Below are 24449 nucleotides of genomic sequence, written 5' to 3'. Positions count from 1 at the left end.
CTTATATTATATCATTTATACACTCTATTCTATCATAAGCATGCATTCACAAGTTAGTACAAATTATCATATTATTATTTCCATCCTATGCTTAGTTGATCATGTTTTTTCATATCATTCAAATATATGCTATGATTACATATAATTTCTTAGGATATTATTATTACATGTTTCCATTTATCATTTATTATGAATACCATGTTATATGATATTCATGTATACAACATATCCACATCTTTATGATTGATACACAATGTTATGTTAAGTATGTTAGAATAGTCTTGCATTCATTTAAGCATGATTAATTACATTCATGAAATGGCAGCATGCTTAATTATTCATTTGTTAGCTCAGGTGCATTCATTTTAGCTCCTTGGTCTTATACATTAGCTTACATACGTTATATCATTATGTACTTAGCTCATGACATGCATTCATAGCTCATATCACTCAAACACCTCACGACAACATGTATTTTACCTTAAATGAGCTCACACATTGCTTATTTTATTTGTTTGTTGATTCCTATAGGTGAAACACAAAGCAAGACATATTATGGTAGCTTGGTTAGCTAAAAGGACAAGCATAACAGCTCACACTAGCTCATGAACGTTATGGCAGCTCATTTCATCACTTAAGGAGCTTCAACTTAGCTGGATGAGATAGCATGTAGTTGAACTTAGCTAGAGGAGAGCTTTGGATCAAATTATTGAAAAGTGGACTAAAGGTAGCTGGAAGTAGTTGGAGAGTAGTTGAGGAACTGAGAAGACCAAAGCTAACTAGCTTTAGTTCATCAAGCTATAACTCACCAAGTTAGCTACCAAGACACTCACCTAGCATACCATTGAAGGTTGTTCATCTCTAGGCTGCCCATGGACTTCAAGACATCATCCTATGGTTGCAACCTCACGAAAGCAATGTAAGAAGACCCATGTGCATTCAAGTAGGTTGTCATGTGCATCATTCAAGCATGTGCCCTCAATGTGACATCATATAGGCGACAAAACACCAAAGGATTCTTCTTATTTGGCCAAAGACTCATTCCTCTTCATTTTTGGCGCCAAGTAACTTCCAAATGCATGCAAAACATCCTTAGGGCCGAACCAACACCTTACCATTCGACCAAGAGCATGTATGTTCATTAAAGTCTTGTTTTTTCATTAAAAATCATGTATTTTCAAAGGGATTTCAACCTTAGTCGAACCATCATGTATCTATTCGGCCTAAACCCTTTGAAAACTATAAATAGGCTATTGCATTTCATTTGTACACACCTTTCATTTAATATAAGTGGGATTATTCTCTTTTCTCAAGTCCTTGTGAATTTTATTGACTTATCAAGTAATTTAATTAATTGTGGCATCAACCCTTATTCCTTGATACTTGTGGTTCATATCTCTATAGATAGTGGGTCCAAGTCCTTTGTTACCACCCCTTAGAAAGATTTGTAAGGTTGAGTTTTTACTCATTGTAGTACTGGTTCTTCCTTGGTCTTTCTAAGATACTATCCTCACCAACCATCCTTTGTTTCATCACCCATACCATAGCCATATAAACATACTTCCGCTACTATTTCTCATAACATAAATAGCCCTCCATTTCACCTTTACATCTACTACCAAACCATCTATTTGAGCCATTATGCAGGTTGTTTGCTTCCTTCCTAGATCCACAATCAATTTAAGGTAGAAATACCTTACATCAGTACTAGAACATTATAATGATGTTCTAAACCATTATACATTGTACTATAACATTCCACAGTGTTCTAGAATGTTACAAAGTATTCTATAACTTTCTACAAGGTTTTAAATATGTTCACTATGTTTTTGAATTTTAAGTTATATTTTAGAACATTCAACAACGTCTCTAAATTTTCAATTAAGTATAAAAATATAGGTTGGGTGATTTAATTTGTGATAATATACCTTAGAACCGAGTCTTGTTTTCGCATCAAACTTATTTATGATTTTTTAAAATTGAGTGTTCCTTATATGATATTATCAATAATCGAGTGTCTTACAGTATAATTTACAAAAAAATATAACTAGAGGATTGTCAAAAATAAAAAAATAGTTAACAAATAATAACTAACGTTATTGTTTTGTAACAAATCGATCATTCAACCATCAGTAGTCATTACTTTAATCATAAAAATTTGATATAACACGATTGAGTGACTAAATTTGACAATATTTAACGACTTTGAATCATTTAACTAACTACTTTAACTTTTACTAAAAAAATGTAGATCTCTTCTCAAAGGAGAGACAAGATCAAAGTTCCTTGGTCTTTCTAAGATACTATCCTCACCAACCATCCTTTGTTTCATCACCCATACCATAGCCATATAAACATACTTCCGCTACTATTTCTCATAACATAAATAGCCCTCCATTTCACCTTTACATCTACTACCAAACCATCTATTTGAGCCATTATGCAGGTTGTTTTCTTCCTTCCTAGATCCACAATCAATTTAAGGTAGAAATACCTTACATCAGTACTAGAACATTATAATGATGTTCTAAACCATTATACATTGTACTATAACATTCCACAGTGTTCTAGAATGTTACAAAGTATTCTATAACTTTCTACAAGGTTTTAAATATGTTCACTATGTTTTTGAATTTTAAGTTATATTTTAGAACATTCAACAACGTCTCTAAATTTTCAATTAAGTATAAAAATATAGGTTGGGTGATTTAATTTGTGATAATATACCTTAGAACCGAGTCTTGTTTTCGCATCAAACTTATTTATGATTTTTTAAAATTGAGTGTTCCTTATATGATATTATCAATAATCGAGTGTCTTACAGTATAATTTACAAAAAATATAACTAGAGGATTGTCAAAAATAAAAAAATAGTTAACAAATAATAACTAACGTTATTGTTTTGTAACAAATCGATCATTCAACCATCAGTAGTCGTTACTTTAATCATAAAAATTTGATATAACACGATTGAGTGACTAAATTTGACAATATGAAAAATCCTTCGCTCCTTTTATGATCTTCTATGACAAAGGAGAGAAACAATTTAGGTGAAAGATTTAGTTTGTGATGTTACACCTTAGAATTGAATATCATATCGGTATCAGACTTATTTATAATTTCTAAAATTAAGTGGATGTAACGTTATTTTTTAAAAATTAATTATTAGTATTTGATCTATTGATTTTAATTTATTTCATATAACTTTGAGATTTAAATTCCTAATCTTATTTTAAAAAATATGATGTCTTGTTCTACTTAACCAACTATACTTAAGTGATATTGTTAATAATCAAATTATTTATAATATAATCTAGTGTAAATACAATAAAATCATTATGGGAAATAAAAAAACAGTTTCCTAATTAAGTTGCCCGCCGCCGACTCCACCGATTCCCTCAAAATATTAACAAACAAAAAAATATATTTACTTGCCCTTTGAATTATCCTCGTTTCCTCCGTTAAAAGAAAATCCATTTTGATTTTCTCCCAATGCGTGGCCATGATTGGATCAACACCTGTCTTCCCGACGAGCTGATCTTGGAGATCTTGCGCCGGCTCGATTCCAAAGCCAGCCACGACGCTTGTTCCCTCGTCTGCAAACGGTGGCTCGGCCTCGATCGGCTTAGCCGCTCTACCCTCCGAATCGGCGCCTCTGGGAGCCCTGACATTTTCATCAAGTTCCTCGCTCAACGATTCGTCAATGTTAAGGCCGTTCATATCGACGAGAGATTATCTATTTCTTTGCCCGTTAACACGGTAATCGAATCTCAGATTCGTCGAATTTTGGTTAATATTTAAAAAATAATTTAGGCTTTCATGCACACTGAGTCTGAGACTAAACATGTTAATTACTTCGTCTAATTGTTCACTGCGAATTTAACAATTGATTGAAGTATGATTAATTTAATTTATGTGAAATGAGTATCATTTATTTGGATTTTTAGAAAAATGCTGTAGAAGAGACTAAATGTTAGACATGTTAATGAAGTAGCTTAAATTGTTCTTACACCAGGGGAAAGACGTGGTCGAGCTGATTTTAGTATTATTAAATTGGTTTATGTAAAAGGAAATTCATTTTCTTGATGTTTTCAAAAAGGAAAATTGTTGTAGAAGAGATCAGATGTTAGACTTGCTAATGAGGTCGTTTAAATTATGCGTGGTTTGGGGGGTGGGGCGAATGGTGTGGCAGAACTGATTGTAGCATAATTAAATTTAAATTGATTTGTGTGAAAGGAAAATCATTTGCTTGCTGTTTTTTAATATAAAAAACGTGGTAGAAGTGACCAAGTGTTAGGCATGTTATTGAGGGAGTTTAATTTGTTCTAGATGCAGGGCAAAAGGCGTGGCAGAGCTGAGAACGCGCTTACATCTGTCAAGTTACACTATACGGACCAAACAAGACCTGATAAAGAAGATGATTGCGAATCATTCTGTCTGACAGATTCCGGTTTGACCGCTGTTGCTGATGGGTTTTCTAAGCTAGAAAAGTTGAGCTTAATCTGGTGTTCTAATGTTACAAGTTTTGGTATAATGTCCCTTGGACAGAAATGCATTTTCTTAAAATCCTTGGATTTGCAGGTAATTTTTTGTATGCTAGGGGAGGATTTGGTAATATTTTACTTCTGTGTATCTCAATTCGATTGATTATACCTTATTCTTTCAACAGATTAGTTCTACTACAAAGTGATGTAAATATTGTGCTCTTAAATGTCTGTCCCTAGTCATTAATACTTAAAATGCATCACCATATCCATGAATTTCTATGTTACGTAGACTCAAGTGGGGGTGTTGGAATGGTATGCACTCAACATGATATGTTTAATTTTCTAAAAAGTTTTTCCATGTATTTGGAGGGTCATATTTTCATGCTCATGCTTGAGTATATGTCAGGCATGGTACATCAAGAAACAGAACTGGAGCGGCATGATGAAACTTTACTTGTCATGTTCTGTGAGTAGTTCACCAGGCAAACTTATGTTGCTTATGATGATTTTTTTCCAGGGTTGCTATGTTGGAGATCAAGGTCTAGCTGTTGTTGGCCAGTATTGCAAGCAACTCGAGGACCTAAATTTGCGATTCTGTGAAAGCTTGACTGATTCAGGATTGGTTGAGTTGGCAACCAAATGTGGGAAATCGTTGAAATCTCTCGGTGTGGCTGCCTGTGCCAGAATAACTGACAAATCACTGGAAGCTGTGGGATTTCATTGCAAATCTCTTGAGACCTTATCATTGGATTCAGAGTTTATTAGTGATAAGGGGGTCCTTGCTATTGCACAAGGATGTCCTCTTTTGAAAGTCTTGAAGATACAATGTATTAATGTCACAGACAGGGCTTTGATAGTTGTGGGAGTTTCTTGTTTGTCGTTGGAAATGCTGGCCTTACACAGTTTCCAGCAATTTACAGACGAGTTTGTCATTTTCCCTAGATTTCTTATGCATGATGATTAAAATATCACCCTCATTGAATTGCATTGTTGAAGGCTATTTGGCCTATCAGTTTTATTACCTAATTCAATGGTCTTTGTTTTACTATGTTTCATATGGATGGCATGATTATTGAAGTATGACTTCCATTCGTGTCCCAGGGGTCTTCGTTCTATCGGCAAAGGGTGTAAGAAGCTAAACAACCTTATTTTGAGTGATTGCAATTTCCTGGGTGATATGGGTCTAGAGGCAATTGCCACCGGCTGCACTGAACTTACGCATCTTGAAGTTAATGGCTGCCACAATATTGGAACCATTGGACTGGAGTCTGTGGGGAAATCTTGCCCGTATGTTTATTGTTTTCCCTTGCTACTGAATTTTTAAGGGAAAAGAGTCTAGGCTTTAGCTGTAGCTAGGTCTCATATCCAATTCCTATGATTGGGCGGCAGACTACGTTATTTTTTTTTTAATTTTGAGTTATATCAATTCTGAAGTTCTTGACTTTGTGCAGGCGCCTGACTGAGTTGGCTTTATTATACTGCCAGAGGATTGGTAATTTCGCCCTTACTGAAGTTGGAAGGGGCTGTAAATACTTGCAAGCTCTTCACTTGGTAGATTGCTCCAGCCTAGGCGATGAAGCCATTTGCAGTATAGCCAGAGGTTGCCGAAATCTAAAGAAACTTCATATCAGGAGATGTTATGAGGTCTCTCTCTATGTCTATTGGATATATTCCTCTACCTGCAATATGCTTGAACCACTAGTACCGACTTCACCAGGAAAATGACTGCATTTGTAGGCTTGCATCTTTTAGATGCTGGCAATAATTCATTTTTTTTATTTCTGCAATTCCATATCGGATATAAATCCTTAACTTGTATCACGCCAATAGGTTGGAAGCAAGGGAATCATAGCTGTTGGTGAGAACTGTCACTCTCTCACGGATCTTAGTCTCCGCTTTTGTGATAGGTCTGTCAAATTGTATTTTCCTTCCACGTTTCTGTGGCAGTTCTATTTGCCCATGCTGTTTCATGTTGTCAGCTGTGCTTCGAGTTTTTTTTTTGGGCGTGAAATATGGTTTACACATGGGCTTTATTTTGGGAGTGAATTATGGTTTACACATGGGCTTTATTTTGGGTGTGAATTATGGTTTACACATATGGATCTTTTTTCCGGTGTGAACTATGGTTTACACATATGAAGCTTTTTTTGGGTGTGAATTATGGTTTACAAATAGTGACTACATTTAAGCTTTTTTGCCATTTTTCTACTAGGGTATGGAATGAAGCTCTTATTGCTGTCGGTCAGGGATGCCCATTACAGTATCTAAATGTTAGTGGCTGCAACCAAATAGGTGATGCCGGAATTGTAGCCATTGCAAGAGGATGCCCAGAACTCTCATACCTCGATGTGAGTGTTCTCCAGGTGTGCCCTCACTCTCCCTCTCTTTCTTCTTTATGTAGATAAGCTTCTGTTCAACTTGATTGTTTACTCCTGTAATTTTGTTGCTTCTTCCAATACTTCTCCGAACTGCAGGGGAGTGTCAACCTGACTGTTATTTTATTTTATGTGTTATTCCGATCCAGTACTTGCTTGCTTATCAAACCCTTTTGATGGCAGAATTTAGGCGATATGGCACTGGCCGAGTTAGGAGAAGGTTGTCCCTTACTCAAGGATATAATACTGTCCCATTGCCATCAAATAACAGACATCGGTCTTTCTCATCTGGTCAAAAATTGCCAAATGCTCAAGTTATGCCACATGGTGTACTGCCCGAACATAACTAGTGCCGGAGTTGCCACCGTGGTTTCTAGTTGCCCGAACATAAAGAAGGTCCTGGTCGAGAAATGGAAGGTAAGTCCTAGGACGAAGAGAAGAGCCAGCTCAGTCCTCTCCTATCTCTGTGTGGACCTCTAATTAGGACATCGAAGTTGGCATTGAGCATGCCGGTCTGGACGCATCTCAAACAACGTAACATTACCTGAATATTTAAGGGCTTCTTCCAAGTAACTTTGTATGTAGCAAGCCTTTTGCTGTATGAATTTTTCCAAAAATTGTGTGTAGTCCTTCCCTTGGGTTTCCCCTTTACATCTTGTCGAACCTAAGATTAACACAAACTTTCAAGGCTTGCATTGACATAGTTTGAAACGGCACCGATTTGAAAATTCCAATCGGTCGAATAAACATCAAAATTGCGTATTTTTTTTTGTTTTTGTTTATCTTTTTAACGTTTTTTTTAAAATTATTAATCTTTTTATTTTATAAAAGGTTACTGTACACAAAATAATTTTATATATAGTGTTTAGGTTATGATATGTGAAATTATTTTTGTTATTAAATAATAATGAATAATAACCTTTTTATAAATTAAACAATAACAAATGATAACCTTTATATAAGTTGGTATCTAAATTTGGTAGTTTCTTTTAAATTGGTACCTATTTTTAAATTTAAAATTACTATTTGAAGTTATGAATTTTTTAAAATTAGCCCATGCCTTGTTCAATATATGGATTATACTGGAATTTTAATTTTTTATCATTATTTTATTCATTTTTACTACAAAATCTGAAGTAATAATATCGATTTATTTTTACAATTTTGTTTTTAATATTTAAAAATATAAAAATTAAATATATTTTTTAAAAATAAATATGCTATATTAAAAAATTTAATGAAACACGTCAGATAATAAGAAAATATTAATAAAATAAATTATATCATCATGATTAAAATAGAAATAATTCAAAAATTTAAATGATTAAATTAAAGACTTAAAAATTGCAATGGCTAAAATAAGGATGAGAAAAATAATTGAGTGATGATTAAGGTAGTTTACCCTTCCTAGAAAGAAACCAACTCTTAGTAGCGTATCTTGCTCTTCTTCTCAGCACCTTCGTTTTTTGGTTTCATCATCGTCTTTTTATCACTCTCAAAATAACTGAAAAAGAAAAAAACTATCAAAGCCATGGCCGGCGATTGCAGCATCAGAGCACTATGGATACTCAACAACCTCGACGCCGTCGTTTTCTCCAGGTCAATCCATCACCAGAACTTGCTTTCCACGTCAAATCTCTCTTTTATATCAACGTTTGAGGGATTTGTTTTCAGCTTAATTTTTCTTTTCAGATTGGTTTTTCGATCTCGATTTCAATTCCTAAGAATGCTTCTGGCCGAAATAAATTTATTTTTTTTTAAAAAATTGATTTGTTTTGATGTGTATGTTCAGGAGGTTTCCGGTGGTGGAGAAGCGGTGGCTAGCTGCTTGCCAAAGTGAAAATGATAGCTCCGAAAACGATCCTGTTAAGTGCACTGTGTTCTCTTCGCTTCCCTCTGATTCAGATCTAGCTGCCGCATTCTCTGATAGAAAGACAAGGTTAGCTAATTTTTCAACTATTTCTTCCAGTACTCAGATTACTTTTTAAGCTTAAATTGCATGTTATTATTACTGTTCATTACATCGTACATAATTTAGGAGTGTACTTGAGCCGATCGAGTTTTTTTTTTTTGCTTGAACATGAAGGCACGTTCTTGATAATTTGATGCTCTTTTAGCCGACGCTTATATGCTGGTTGAAAGTGACATGTTTTTATTTGGTGACAATACAAAACTAGAGTAAAGAGAACTGACCTGGAAATTTTAATGAAAGCTCCTCCTTGGGCTTCTTTTTGCGGGTTCTTTTGCAGCTTCTTTTGCAGCTTCCCCGTAAACCTAGAACCTGTGTAATCAATAAGCTAAAGCTGTCCATTTCAATAGCCGGCGAGAAAATATCGAACAAACGTCATTAAACACTCCATTCACCATCATTAATTCTAATCCCCAACTTCCCATTTACAAATTAAGCAATTAATGGCTTTTAGATCTATTAGGGAGGGGAACTAAAGAGTGGAATTACTTGCTAAATCGTACAGGAACCCGTTTGACATGAATCGTAATAAAACAAAACAGGCTCAGTGGTTTCGGCCTCCACCGCACATGCTAACCAAGTCCATCAAGGTGGAGTATAATACATCCAAAGTTAAATGCCCCAAAAACTTTCTGTAATCGGATGCACCATCATGCATGTCCATTTGAAGTTTCCAATCCTCTGCAAATCCATCTTCCATTACTAACCACCAAGAGATGCCATCTTTAATGTCTCCTGGGTTCACATGGGCAACCAGACTAACAGTCTCCCCCTGTTCTAGCTCAAATGTCAAACAAAGGAAATCGCGATTTGTTTTTATTCCCACCATAAGAGCTTCTTCGTGAAGCCAGCAAATTACTTGGCTTGCAAACCCAATTTCATCACCAATAACTAAAAACAGTATACTGTAGGACAGAACAGTTGGAGCCTTCTCTTTTTCTTGTTTGGGGGGAACAAAACAACCATCTTTCTGTTGCTTAGTAGGAAAGAAAGCTGCAGCAGTATCGAGTTTAATTTGTGAAAGGTTTGAGCTTCATCCGGTTTCACTTTTAACTCATTTGATTAGGCTTGTTTACCTAGTAAAATTGAGCTTCATTCTTATGCTCAACTTCAAGCTTGATTATTTTCTCAAAAAAATCCAAGCTTGATTTCAAGTTTGAATTGAGAGTTTCGATACTAATTATAAAAAACTCGATTAATCTCACAAGACACAAGACAAGGATTAATGTACTCAAGCTTGGCTCATTTGATAGCTTGAGCTCAATTCGATGATGATGTTGATGATGACTTGAATTTTAGGGGTTCCTTTTTCCCTGGTCAAACTTTAACAGCCTGCGACCACAAGTTTATTGTGTACAAACCTTACTGTGAAATTAACTAATTACTTAAATCATTATTGTTAAGGCTCCATTACCTTTTTTACTTCACTACAAACATTCTTCTTTGGTAGCAAAAAGTAAAACATGTTCGGATTTTAAATGAAGGATATTATAGAAGTGACAAATGAACATAGCTATGTATAACTCTTCTTTAATGATGTTAACTGTTTTGCTTTTCAGTTCATTTCAACTCTGGTAGTTATTTTTTGTTTGTTTTGACTTGTTGTAACTTTTTCCCCTTTTACAGGGAGGGGTCTGTTCGTGGATTTGGTATACGCGTATCCCAGTCAAAGGAAGGATCAGATTCATGGGTTGATGACCCAATTACGCGTCATCTTGTAGGCTTTTACATAAACAGAGAGGAGGAAGGAGAGAAGAATTTTATGTGGCCTTTAGCGTTGCACATCAAGGGTCCTTATTGCATTCTTATACTGCCCTTAGTTGAGCCCAGGCATGTTAAGGCTTATGCAAGGCTCTGTAAGAGATCTGATTGTGGAAATGCTGTCATGGCAGATGAAAATTTGTCTTCTTTGCTTCTTGATCTTCCATCAATCACAGGGTATGGTAAGTTACTTGCAATATTATTCTGTAAACCTAGTGTTAAATCATTCTGTCCTGATGTCAGTTTTTTGGATGACATTTCTTATATGGAATAGAAAGCTGTGAAAATTTTCACTTTATAATTTTTTTGTCCTGTTATTGTTACTAAAGGTAGTGCTCAGTTTTGGTTGTGCTTTGAGTTCATCATACAACTGTTTCATACTTGATGAAAAGAAATAGTATCAGTTTTTTTTCTCTGCTGTAGAGCATTCATGGTGGCTCATGCCATTGGTGACATAGTTACTGGGGATGTAGCAGAGCCTGAGGTGGTTGTAAGTCAATCTCCTTCAGTTGGTGGGTTGTTAGACTCGCTTACTGGAAGTATTGGGATATCGGGAATCTCAAGAGCAAAACCTGTAGTGGCACCTGTTGCATCTTCTGCACCATCTGGCTCTACTGCAATTGGAGCTATTGCACCTGATGTTCCAAAAACTGGTTCAAGGCTGCTGGATAAAGATGCACTTAGAACTTTCATAAGTAGCGCAATGCCCTTTGGTTGGTACTTTTTTCATTATGGTATTTTCTCATGAAAGATGATGTTATATTTTTCTTGTGGATTCTTTGCTTGACACCATTTAATATTAATACAGGAACGCCCTTGGATCTCAGCTATTCCAACATATTCTCAATCAAGGCTAATGGTTTTTCTTCATTGGATATCCCTCCACAAGACCTCAAGCAACCAGCATGGAAGCCCTATCTGTACAGAGGAAAGCAGAGACTTTTATTCACCATTCATGAAACTCTTCATGCTGCCATGTATGATCGAGATGAGATTCCAGATAGTTTATCAGTCTCTGGGCAAATAAACTGTCGAGCAGAATTGGAAGGACTGCCTGATGTGTCATTTCCCTTGACAGGAGTGAGCACATCTAAGATTGAGACTTTATCATTCCATCCTTGTGCTCAGGTTCCAGAACAAAATGTGGATAAGCAGGCTCTGATGTTCTCACCTCCTCTGGGTAATTTTGTTTTGATGCGATATCAAGCAACATGTAGCCTTGGCCCTCCTGTAAAGGGATTCTATCAATTGTCTATGGTATCCGAGGATGAAGGTGCATTTTTGTTCAAATTGCACCTAATGGAAGGTTATAAGTCTCCTTGACAATGGAGTTCTGTAATGTGACCATGCCATTTCCAAGGAGAAGGATTTTATCTTTAGATGGCAGTCCATCGATTGGAACAGTTTCACATGCAGAGCATTCTGTTGAATGGAAAATTATCACTAGCGGACGAGGACTTTCTGGGAAAAGTATTGAGGCAACATTCTCTGGAACAGTTAGGTTTGCACCATGGCAGACGCAAAGGTCAGCTTCCTTTAGGTCAGTTCTTGAAGGCACAACAGATGATGATAGCGATAATGAGACAGAGAATGCCAATAACATGGTAAACGTAGAGGATTTTTTAGAGGAAAAGATGAATAAGGATCTTCCTCCGGTTGATCTAGAGGAACCATTCAGTTGGCTTGCGTACAACTATGCCAAAGTACGATCTTTTGTCTCAACCCGTTTTACCATTTTTTTTACTTTTCGGAATTGCCTAAAGTTTCTACAGGAAGTCTATGATCCTAATTTTTGTTCATTGTTAAAGGTGTCGTTCAAGATTGTGGGGGCATCATTATCTGGAATTTCTATTGATCCCAAATCTGTACGTCTTACATTCCTCCAACTCACCTTCCATGTTTAACTTCAGTTAATATCATACATAATATACCAACTAACATGAACATCAATAGGTGTTAGTGAGAGAAGCTCCTCCTTCTCTCTAAAAATCAGGTGTTTTAGATAAGTTTTTCTGTTTTATTCCTTTTCATTTCTCTTGATGGCGAATAAGGTGAGAGCTCCTGTTAGGAAAAATGGTGTCACAGTAATCATTTTCAACATTCCTGAGAGTTTTCATTACCAAGGTCTTTGGTTATTTTTTGATAAATATGGTGAGGTGGTTGATTCTTTCATCCCTAATAAAAGAAGCAAGGGAGGAAGTAGGTTTGGATTTGTTCGTTTCACTAGACTAGAGGATGCGAGGAAGGCTATCAAGTGTATTGATAGTTCTAGGATTCAAAGTAACAAAGTTAGAGTTTTCATGGCGAGATATCATCCTCGTGATGTTTTCTAGAGGAAGAAGTTCTCTGGTCCATATCCAGTCGAGGGCAAGAGTGGTGAAGGAGGTTAGTCATACGGAGGCTCCCTTTGTTGGTTCTGTTGACGAGAGTAAGCTTTCAACTCTCAAAAACAGCTTGGTAGATTGGTGCAGAATTTTTATTAAGTGGGTAGAGTCGTCTTCGTTGGAAGAGGCAATCGCATCCCCGTTATCCAAGGTGGGGGAGCTCGTTGGTGTCTCTCCAGTTAAGTTCCCCGAGTTGGAGGTGTGTGTTGAAGAAGCTGGTAGAAACGTTAACTCATCGGAGGTGCAGTGTCCCGAGTGGTGTTTGAGGAAGAAGAAAATGCTTTCTGTTGTATGGGGAGTGGGTCTAGAGGTTGCTTCTTGTCGGGTGAGGGCGAGGACGACAGGTACATAGGAGAGGAAATGATGATGGGTCTGAGGAGCGTTGTTGTGGGTCAGGGGACTGTTCATTCGCAAATTGAGGAGGTGGGGGAACACGAGACAGAGCTGGTGCACGCGGAGAGAGAAGCAGTGGATGTCTATAAGGATAGGTGTTTGTCTGCACGTGGCTATGAGGGTTCGAATGATTATTTTTCAGATTTCCCCATGTTGGATGGTCGAGTTGAGTCAAAGGTGGTGGAGGATGTGCTTAAAGAGGGCCTTATAAATAATAGTGCATTCAATAGATTAAATGGTGAGGCCATGCTGAACCGGGGAACAAAGGAGGTGGAACACGAGATATTGCTGGTTTTTGAGGGGAGTGAGGCAGAAAATGCCAACAAGAATTATTCTATGACAGCACGGCTAAGGAGGGAATGAAGGATTTTTTAATTGATTTGCCCATCAAAGGTGGTGCACGATCTTTGAGGGATGATTCATTCTCGCACATTTCCAGGCAGAAACAGAGTTAAGGAGGGGAATTATAATAATTTTACCTCTCTCCATTCTTTTCATGACAAAAATTTGGCTCCTCAAAGGAAGAATTATCACTGCCGAAGCAAGTTTAAACAGAATAAGGTGCAGCGCGAGGATTCTGCAGGCAGATTCCTTTATGATTTGGAATATCCAGCATTGGGGCAGAATCTAAAGAAGGTAGAGACAGACTCCTTAATGTTAAGGAAAGATCTGGATTTTGAGTCTGGAGGCTCAGTAGTGGTTCTGTTTCCGGATGATTACGGCAGTGGAAGTTTTGGCAGATGAATTACATATGATCTTTGTTTTTGGAGTTGGAAGTTCGGTTGCTTTCCGTCGACAAGTTGAGTAATATGTGGCAGTTAGGAGGAGATTCGATGCTTGCTCCTCTGCATTTGTTTTATGTGGAAACTCTTGGCCTTTGTGGTTGATCTTGGTGTATATGGATTGAGTCGTTGTTTTATTTGGCATATATTATAGTTGTTTGGTGTTGTGGTGTCTTTCGGGCCAAGCTAAGGTGGATTAGGCAGAGTCTTTGCTGTTTTTTAGGTTTATTTTTGAATGTTTCTGGTGCTCTGTTTATGTTGGGGGTGGATTTCTGGTTGTATCTGGTAATTTCTTATGTTCAATGAAATCCTAAGGCACTCTTTTCCTCCTTCCGATGATTAAGGAGTTTGTTTAAAACTCCTTTAATCAAGAAGGGGATTTTTAACGAGGCCTTCAATTCCTATAAAAAAAACATGAACATCAATGGTGATTGTTTATCGTTATACTAAAGTTACTTTCTTATTCTTCGTATTGCATCATATAGGTAAGCATCTATCCCACTGTAAAAGCGCCTGTGGAATTGTCATCTCATGTAAGGTTTTCTTGGAACCTATCCAAATTTCGATAGATTTAGCTTTACTTACCTTTCGAAATGACGGACACAAATTTATGTTGTGGATCCTCTCGTAATTTCCTGTTAGAGTTGCAGTAAAGGAATGTACATTTGTAGATTGATGCTCTTGTTTCATTACACTTTGGTTTTCAACACAGGTCACTTCTGGAGACTATATCTTGTGGAATACATTAGGGAAGTGCCCATCTGCCTTAAATGCAGAAGTGTAACCGAGGGAGACTTTTTTCAACGGAGGATGTGAAGCTTCTATGGGTAAACTTGGTATGGATAAATGCTTTTATTTTGGATTAGAGTCTTTTGAGTTCAAATCATATCGGATTCAAGTTGTTTCGTATTTAGGCGTTTTGAACTCTAGGTCTCTCAAAATTGAATCTTTTAGAATTTGGACCGAGTTAGCATTTTTTTGACTCCTTAAACCTTGGGTTTGTCGGATCAAATCACCTTATATTTTTGGAATTACATATAATAATGAAATATAATCAAATAATGTGGTTGTAGAGTTTAATTCCACAAGCGGTGGCAATCAACCATCTCAACCGCTATGTCAACATATACAGAATTAGAATCTGCTTGTCTTTGAAAAGCTTATGTTGATGTAGATCAACTTTCCTAATTCACTATGGACTCTTTTGATTTTTTTGGGATGAAAATCATGAATATTCAGTAGTCAATGATAGATTCATGAAGATATGTCTTTTGTCTATGATAAGAATCAATGACTGAAGATATCAATAACCTTTTATCTCATTTACAAGGATGCTGAGTAGCTATTTAAAGAAACTTGTAGCTTGAATGCATTTCGCACTATACAATCATTTTGTGATTTAGAACTTCTTTAAAAAAAAATCACTGAATATTTGATTTATTGATCGATTAATTTGGATCAAGTATTACAAAGGTTCAATTATGGGTTGATCTTCTCAACCCAGGTTGTTCTTCTCAACCCAGGTTGTTCTATTCATAATTATATTATGAACATTGTTTAAAGAATCTAGTCTCATCTTTCTAGATCAAGTATTTTTATTTAATACATAAGAAAGTATTTTTTATGATTTCCTAATCTAAAAATATAATAAACAAAATATACACATCCATTAGCTATTTCTCCTCTTTGACATATTTTCACTTGCAGCGCCCTGTTGCTTTCCCTTAGATCAACCTAGTAGATAATGGATATGGTAAATATACATTTTTTTTAAATGTAAAGAGGGAGCAGCTGATTCTAATGATTAGCTTCAGCTTGATTCACAGCTAGCACTTCAGCCGGAGGGGTACTGTACGTGCGCAAACCAGGACCCATTAATCTAGCAGTTCTCGCCATGCAATCTGCTGCAACGTTTCTCTCCCCCACCACGTAAGTGATCCGAACAGTCCAATCCCGCTCCAAGAGCTTGACAATAATAGGAAGAAGTGGTGAAGCCATATCCGAATTCCGTGCTTGTTGGACAGCCGAACAAACTTCACTATTATCAGTCTCAACAATGATCCATTTCAATCTCAAATCCCAGGCCAGCTAAAGTCCGACCAAAATGCCCCACATCTTCGCTTCAAAAGCTGAGCACGCTTCTAACCGTCATGAAAAGCCACCAATCCATTGGCCCCCTGCATCTCGTATCACTCCGCCGCAACCCGAACTGTTAGAGGATACATCGTATGCTCCATCCGTATTCATCTTACACCAGTTCCTTGGTGGAGGTTCCCACGACAACGTCCGACACGTCTTCCCAGCTGTTCAAATTCCTGCAGTTGCCAATTTTCTTGCTTCCACCGCTTCCTTTAATAAGCGTCGACTTTGATCGAGAACCCCTCCAATAACAGCTGTTCAGATTTAAAAATGCGGAGATTCTGGCGTCTCCAAATGCACCAAAGGACCGTACCAAACAAATGCAGCCATTCATGTGTACTAATAGGAAAATAAGTCAGATTTTGCAAATTATAACGAATCCACTCCACAATGTCCATACTCAAAAACTCACCCAATCTACCTTGTGAAATAAGTGCAGACCGCGTTGCTTGCGCCTCAAAACAGTCCCGTAACAAGTGACTGATGCGCTCGGTTGCCGCTCCACACAACGTGCAGCTCACATTCGCCGCTAGATTTCGCCTCTCATCGTTTGTCAACAAGCGACCTAAGCAAACCAACCAGAGAAAAATTCGCACCCTCGGCATACCATCAAATTTCCAAATTAACTTCCAAACCTGAAATAAACTCGACAATGGCTGCCCCGAATCCACCTGCAATTTGTAAGCACTCAACACGGAAAACTTCCCATTTTTCTCCCCCCTCCAACCAGGTCGATCCTACCCATTAGTCGGTAAGGGAGGTCTTACCATGACCAAATATACATTTTGATACCATTTGGTTTTATTTTAATCTTTTTCCCTTCAAATCTGTACTTTGTTCGACTTAATTTGAACTATGAAATCAAATTTGAATATTTAATTACACAAAAAATATAAGTATCAAACTGAATCTTGAAATCAAATTCATATACCAAAACATTTATGCATAGAATACACTAGTCATCCAATTATTAGTAGGATTATAAATGAGTTACTGAGTTTTAAAAGGTTACAAAGAGTCATTCAATTAACCGATTGCTATAAACATGTACTCTATCATTAAAAACAAAACACATGTTACCAACATGAATTGATTCAATTGGTAAGCAGCTTGATATCGTTTAAGCAAGATCTTGAGTTCGAGTCATTGTGTATGCAAAAAAATCCTGCTATGAGACACTCCCATCAAAACTAGGTGTGCGACGCGAGTTAGTCTAAATTAGTTAAGATGAAGCCTTGGAACCGGGAGAGCACAAAAAAACGTACATTAATTTCCATAGTTACTATCAAGTTAGTTTATCAATTATAGCAACCAAGTCACTAAATTTAACAATTGTTACAATCAAATCACTAAATTATAAAAATGAATTTTTTTATAACCTTAACGGTATAGTGACATGTTTGTAAACTTCGATTATTGAGTAATACATTTATTTTAAATTCAGTGACCCACTTGAGATCTTAGTAATAATAATTGAGTGACTTGTACTTTATTTTACCTAATGTTTACTTACCTAATAATAGTCTCTTTTAACCAACAAGAAAATCTGCATATTCCTATTTTGTTTGGTCTTTTACGTGGGCATAGAAACCAAGAGATTATTTTCCATTTACACAATACCAAAGGCAAAACTAAGCAACAATGGTACGAGGAATTATGTGGCTTGGGAATATTGAAATCAATGCCCTTTGGTTTGGTGGACAACAACCTAAGATGTTTGGGCTTCAGGCATGGATTCTTCTCAGTCTTACTTCCAACAACATTGTTATGATTGTGCCATGTTGGTGCCCACTTAAGCAAAACCTTCTTCTAACATGTCTTGTTTGCCTCAAAAATCTTTAGCGTCTACGAGGTATGGTGTCGTTTGGGACCCTTTTTTTCAAAAAGATTTGTTCATATTTCGAGAAAACATAACTAGAAAGTTAATAAAGCATATCAGGTTTGATTCACTCGAACGAGTATATCTAATAAGAAGGGTGATAAACGGTGAAGAACAAAAAATTTGAGTATACATCTTATACAAAAATTAAAGATGATATGAGCACTCACATCCCAATACCAATTCTAGTACATATCTTACACAAAAATTTTAGTTCCTCTCTAGCACCGTGACACTCGTGTTTCACTTCCAATCAATTCCGTTATTTGATCTTATTGTAATTATTTTTTATCAGAAATTGATAATTTTAAGGTAAAAATAATATAGAGATGATAATTTAGCTATCAAAATGAAAAGACGGTTACAGTCAAGGAAAAATGAATTAAGCTTATATTTTTCTCTCCACAAAGCTTTGCTTGAGAAGTGATATACATCCCAATGAAAATGAAAGCCCACAAAAGCTCTAACCAAAGCATTTTGTTGGGCACTAACTTACCGATAGTAAAAATGGGGGAATCACATTGAAAATATAAAATATAGACGTGAAGATTATAGAATGTATTAATCTCACGTTGAAAAAAAGAGATGTTTAGAAATTTAAAACCATTGTTTTTGTATATTTTATTTACATATCTTTTTGAAAAGAGACTAATAATCTTGTAACATGTGATAATTGATATATCGATATGAAGATTATACACAATAATTTAAGATATTCATAATGATAGGATAATTTAATTTTTTTAGTGTTCCAAAAAAAAAGATTATTCATTAATCACAATGATTGGTACATGTGATAGCAAATAATAGTCATGAAGATGTATCACAACTAAAGATCTTCATGACCACTATTTGAGGTTTATGCCCAAAAAGGATAAAATGCTAAGATAGTGGGACCAAAAAATATTTAAATTACCACTATATATATACATAATACTTCCAATTAATATTATAGAGGTATTGAATTAATATAAAATTTATATGCATAATAAGTATAATTACGTTAATAGAAGTGTATCGTTATCCATATACACATAATGCACATTCCTTTTTACCAATGTTTTTAAAACCGGACCTTAAATCAGTGAAGGTACTGGTTATTGGTTCAACCGTGGTTAAACTGCGGTTGAACCGGTTTATATAAAATAATATTTTTAAAAAAATTTACATAATATTCAAAGCAATATTGATATATATATATATATATATAACACTCTTTTTAAGTTCACAATATTAAAATATATAAAAATATCACAAGTCATAACATTTATAAGTTAAATACCATAATATCAAGTGAAACAAAATTATTCAAATCAACTACAACATAATATTTAATGTCAATACCTAATGAAATTCATCAACAACTAAATAAAAAAAGTACATAATTGATACAAGTATCAATCATCATAATATTCATTGAAATTGATTCTCTCAAATCCAAAATATTGGGAAAAACTTCTTCATCAGTTCAACTACCACCGACATCACCACTTTGAACTTGAAACTCCATAGCATCACTTTGAACTTGAAAGTCCACAACATCAAGATCTTCATCACCTAGCAATATGATAAATAAATATAAAGTTAAATTTAAATTCCCAAACAATACTTAACAATTAAAAGTAAAAGTGTAAAACATATTAAATAATAAATATAATTATATAACTAAAATAAACAAGCAAAGATTAACCTTCATTGTTTTTTATTATTGACCAACTGAAATTGCATTCTCATGATAAAGAAAATTATCAATCTCATCAATATCAAGCTCAGGAGGTGTTTCTTCTTCAGTTACTCAAAAATCAACATGATCAATAGATTCATAATCAATAGGATCATGACATGGCTTCTTGAGCAACCTAAAATTAAACATCACAATATCAAGAAAGAAGTTGATTAATGATTAATTGATTATGCTTAAAAGGATAAGGAATTGAAATAATATTTTGACATTATAACTATTCTTTAAAACAAGTTATAAGTAACATAAACTATATCATTTAGTCTTTAATGTTCTAGTCTATTTCTTCTCTTTGTATGGATGATTTAAAAAACACTCTAATTTCTCTCACATCCAGAAGAAGAAGAAGAAGTTTGGCTAAGAAGACAAATTGCCAACTTTTGCAAAATTGGAGCACTACCCCCAAACAACGTCCACCATTGATTTACAAGAAATAAATTTAATGATAAAAAATAGAAGTATAGAACACAAGTTATACTTAAATATTTAAGAGTAAAAATATAAATTATAAACTAGAAAATATAAAGTAATATTTACCGGTCGAATTGTCTTTGTTACGATAAGAGCACTTTCTCGACCAAAACTTCCTTGTCGTTCCCGGTACATATTCATCTCACTAATGCCTTTAGTTAAGTCATCACAAAAAGCTCTTTTTTCAAAAAAGAAATGGCTGCACTCATGACTCTGTTCTTGCTACAAAATTTCTCATCATAGAAGAATGCAGGATTTAAAAAGTAAGCTGTTGCATGAAGATTGAGCTTTAAATGTTTATCCCATCGAGCCTTAATAATATTTGTGTAAGGCTTATACAAAGCTCTTCTATTTCTAAACATCTCCTTCATAGCATTTTTTCACCCTTTGCATGCCTTCATAAACATAACCAAGAGAAGGTTTTTCATCCCCATCTACAATTCTTAGTAATCGAATGATAGGAGCCACAAGTTTCGCTATCGACAAACAATCATTCCAAAACTTTTGATCCAAAACAATAGCACTAACAATTTTTCCTGCTGTAGTCTTTGATAATTTATGGCTAGTGAAATGCTTTTCTACAACTAAAGCTTGCAAATCATGTTTGTGATCAAAAATATTTTTCATGTAATAAAAGTAGTAACAAAACGAGTCACTCTTGGACGTACAATTTCTTTCCAACCTTCTCTTTTTCTCATCCAAGATAAGAATACCATGTGATTATAGACAAATATTGTAATCTTGGAAGCCTTTGAGGCAAGGTCTGCAACATGAGGCATACTAGCAATGTCCTTTAAAATGAGATCCAAACAATGAGCGGCACAAGGAGACCAAAAAATGGTATCATATTTCTCTTGTATCAGCTACATAATTAGATGCATTATCAGTCACTATATGGACAACATGTTCAGCTCCAACTCATTCAACCACTTCAGAAAACAAGCCGCATAATGTCTTAGCATCTTTTATGACATCTGATGCATTAACAGATTTCACAAATACTACACCTATAGTATAATAAATTAAAAAGTTTATCAAACATATATTAAGTATTCTTCATATGACAGTTAACAGCAAACTAAAAAAATAGTGAACTAATAAGTAATAACTATATTAAAATTTCACATAAATGATACCTACAAGACAATAAACCAGAAAGTTGATCAAAGTTCTTTGCTGTTGATCAATCCATCCATCTGCCATAATTGTACATCCACTCTTAGCCCAATTTGCTCGATAACCTTCTACAAGTAAGCAACGCTCTCTCTTGCAATCTCCCAACAAGTATGGTGATAGTGTTCCATGAAATCAAATGCAGGCATCATAAAACCAATGAGCAATTGCCATCTTAGCTTTGTGAATTGCTTGCGTGCTTGATAATACACTTTTCATACTTGGTTGCGATCCTGGAGTAGTCCTTGGAGCAAAATAATTACTAATTTCAACATTATTTCTTTTCAATGTGGCTTGCATCTTACCCTTCTTATCCATATTTGAGCTAGGTTGAACTTCTTGTGCTTCCTCTTCAATATTTTGATCACCATATGCTTCATTTAGGTTACTATCGCCACTCTTACTTTTTTCTTTGATTTCATCCAATAACTTAAGCATTTGGTTACGAACATCATGAGGCACTTTTTTGCAATAACTTATATTACCTAGAACCGCCGTAAGATGTTGCTTCATTATATTTATGCCCCCTCCTTTACAAGGCTTACTACAATAAAGGCAAGTGTATACACAACTTTTTCCCTCTTTTTTAAATGAAACATGATCCCACGCAGGATCATTTTTCCCACGATAGAATATTATTACTATCTTGAGAAGCATTATCTTGTAGAGCATTCACACGGTAATTCCTACATTTTATAAACATAAATTGATTAGTGATTAATAATAAATAATTGAATAATTGAGAAATTCATATGCAATTATAAATATAACGAGTAACAAAATTTGTCATAGAGGAACAATCTCACTAGCACCAATTTTAATACATCAAACAAGAAAAAAAAAACATTTGAAAATCACCTAACAAAAGAATGGATATTTTTTATCAAAGGGATCGCATTGAAACTGTAAATTCCTATTTCAAGTTTGAACATCTTGTTTTCCTTACAAAAGAATTGCCATAAAAACAAAAGAATCGAAAACCTTGCTACATACATTGAACGAACAGTATCACAAATTTCAAGTGTGCCTATGTTCAAAATGGAGGCTATTCTGCCATTTTATCTTTTATACTGTGGGTGGAAATGGGCCAGAATCTAGAGGGTAGAAGATCATTTGCCAGATTCAATGTCCGCCGCTGCCGGAATTGCCTGAATTTATATCAACCACATCTTCCTACAAAAGCCCCTAATCTGTCGTTCACAGAACCTGTTTACCGATCAAGTCGAGACCGACAAGAAGGAAGGATATCCCTTGAAATAGAAAGAAATAGAAATGGATACCCTGTGCAGACAGAAGGCTCCTAGCTGAAGCCGTTAGAAGAAGGAATGCCAGAGCAAACTCCTTCGTATATATCCTATTATGCTTCTTTTTCTTAGCCTTTTGCTCTTGTTCTTGCATGAGTTCTTCTTTCATTTCCTCAAGATTGGGTTCTGATCCAACCCGGATGTGTTTTGGCTTCTTCTCAACCAAGGAAACAAGATCACCCTCCGAGGATCAGCCAAATGTTTTGGTAACAACCCACTCATATGCACTGCCAAGTTGGAAAAGACCGGATATCATAGCATTGAACTTGGTCACTGACATGGTATTCTCGAAAAGAAGGTAAGGAACAATGAACGGGAAAGACTTCAGGGCTGGAAGGATGTTGAGGAATGACATTGTAGCAGGGATGTAACAGACAACCCATGCTGGAAGCTCAGCCTCTGGAACGAACATGGTCATCGGGAGAATTATGCATAATTGAGTGAACGAATAAAATTGTAGCACCAGTTTTCGAAGCAGAAAGAACTGAAAGATCAAATTAAATTTCTACCAAAGAATGAATATCAAAACATACTATATTAAAAATCAAATCCAGCAGAATCAAGCTGCAAATCACACTAGAATCAAGATCGGCTACAGTTCATCAAATTCCATAGATATAAAATCGGGCCATAAAAATCCACATTATCAAAGCACAAACTACATATTTGAAACCCTAGGATTTAGAAACCCGAAAAACAAAAAAATAATCAGTCAATGGATGAAAATTTACATTCCACACATTTCAAGTGAGAAAGCTTGAAAAATATCATCAATCAACCGATAAGAACACACAACGAGTGAAGATCCGCATGGATTTATAATAAACTACAAACTCAAAGATTTAAATTCAATTAAAAGATGAATTAAAAATATAAAGAAATGGGAAGCTTAAACATTACCATCTTACGAGAATAAGGAACTCAAGGGAGTATGATGCCGGAGACGGAAAGGTGATGAAGGAATACAAAGTGAAAAAGGGGCAAACGTTGGTGAAAAACTGAAAATGGCTTAACCTAGATGCAAAATTAGAAAATAGCTGGAAAATAATATAACAAAACGACGTCGTTTTGTTTAATTTAAAAAAACAAAACCGTATGAACTGCTTGAACTGTCAGTTCACACCGGTTTGGCCGGTTCCAACCGGTTTGTAAACACCATTTTTATCATTATTTTATTTGTAAAAAAACAATATTATATTATAGTGTTGAGGTTATTAATACCCCAACCACCACTTGTAAAATCACTCAACCTTTGTCCCCTAAAATGTTGGAATGAAAAGAAAGTAGTTGGGACGTTTTTTTCCTCTACTTTTTGCTTTCTTTATTTTCTTTTTTCCTTGGATGTTTGGGGGTTGACGGGTTGCATAAGGGTTGACCACCGTTGAGCGGTGGCCAGCGTACGAGAGAGTCCGGTTCATGGCCTACTAGCGCCGTCTGTGGGTGGCCGGAGGTGAGCGTGGGGGTCTTTGTTAGGGCCTTGGTTGAAAGCAAAGAGAGAGGAGAAGATCACTTTGACCTTCGTTTTAGCATCCCTCGGCGAACTTGGTTGCCGTTCAGAGCATGGGGTGGTCACCAAGGTGTTTTGGTCGTC

At 35.6% G+C, this 24449-nt stretch overlaps 2 protein-coding genes and 1 pseudogene across 4 annotated transcripts; 2 read left to right on the top strand and 1 right to left on the bottom strand.

Annotated features, from left to right (window-relative positions):
* Positions 1-3405: 3405 nt before the first annotated feature.
* On the top strand, positions 3406-7558 carry LOC120136961 (F-box/LRR-repeat protein 4-like). 3 transcript variants are annotated; one of them, XM_039152873.1, is made up of 8 exons: positions 3406-3759; positions 4330-4581; positions 5005-5411; positions 5589-5774; positions 5939-6131; positions 6318-6394; positions 6700-6835; positions 7046-7558. In XM_039152873.1, the coding sequence occupies exons 1-8, from the start codon at positions 3493-3495 to the stop codon at positions 7340-7342; spliced, it is 1815 nt and encodes a 604-aa protein (XP_039008804.1). In that variant the 5' UTR covers positions 3406-3492; the 3' UTR covers positions 7343-7558. The 3 variants fall into 3 exon arrangements, with proteins under 3 accessions (XP_039008804.1, XP_039008803.1, XP_039008802.1); XM_039152872.1 differs by having other exon boundaries at positions 4336-4581; positions 6700-6850; positions 7046-7551; XM_039152871.1 differs by having other exon boundaries at positions 6700-6850; positions 7046-7551.
* Positions 7559-8333: 775 nt separating this feature from the next.
* LOC120136977 (AP-5 complex subunit mu-like) lies at positions 8334-15139 on the top strand. The gene is given in 9 exon segments (XM_039152876.1): positions 8334-8461; positions 8655-8801; positions 10458-10769; positions 11016-11305; positions 11401-11910; positions 11913-12295; positions 12401-12457; positions 14637-14684; positions 14864-15139. Coding segments are annotated over 9 exon segments (1887 nt in total). The 5' UTR covers positions 8334-8393; the 3' UTR covers positions 14936-15139.
* A 7354-nt stretch (positions 15140-22493) lies between these two features.
* LOC120136969 lies at positions 22494-24017 on the bottom strand (annotated as a pseudogene).
* Positions 24018-24449: the final 432 nt, after the last annotated feature.

Source organism: Hibiscus syriacus, unplaced genomic scaffold, assembly GCF_006381635.1.
Source record: "Hibiscus syriacus cultivar Baekdansim isolate YM2019G1 unplaced genomic scaffold, ASM638163v2 tig00110641_pilon, whole genome shotgun sequence".
NCBI classification, from domain to species: Eukaryota; Viridiplantae; Streptophyta; class Magnoliopsida; order Malvales; family Malvaceae; genus Hibiscus; species Hibiscus syriacus.
This window is presented reverse-complemented; position numbering and strand designations above follow the sequence as displayed.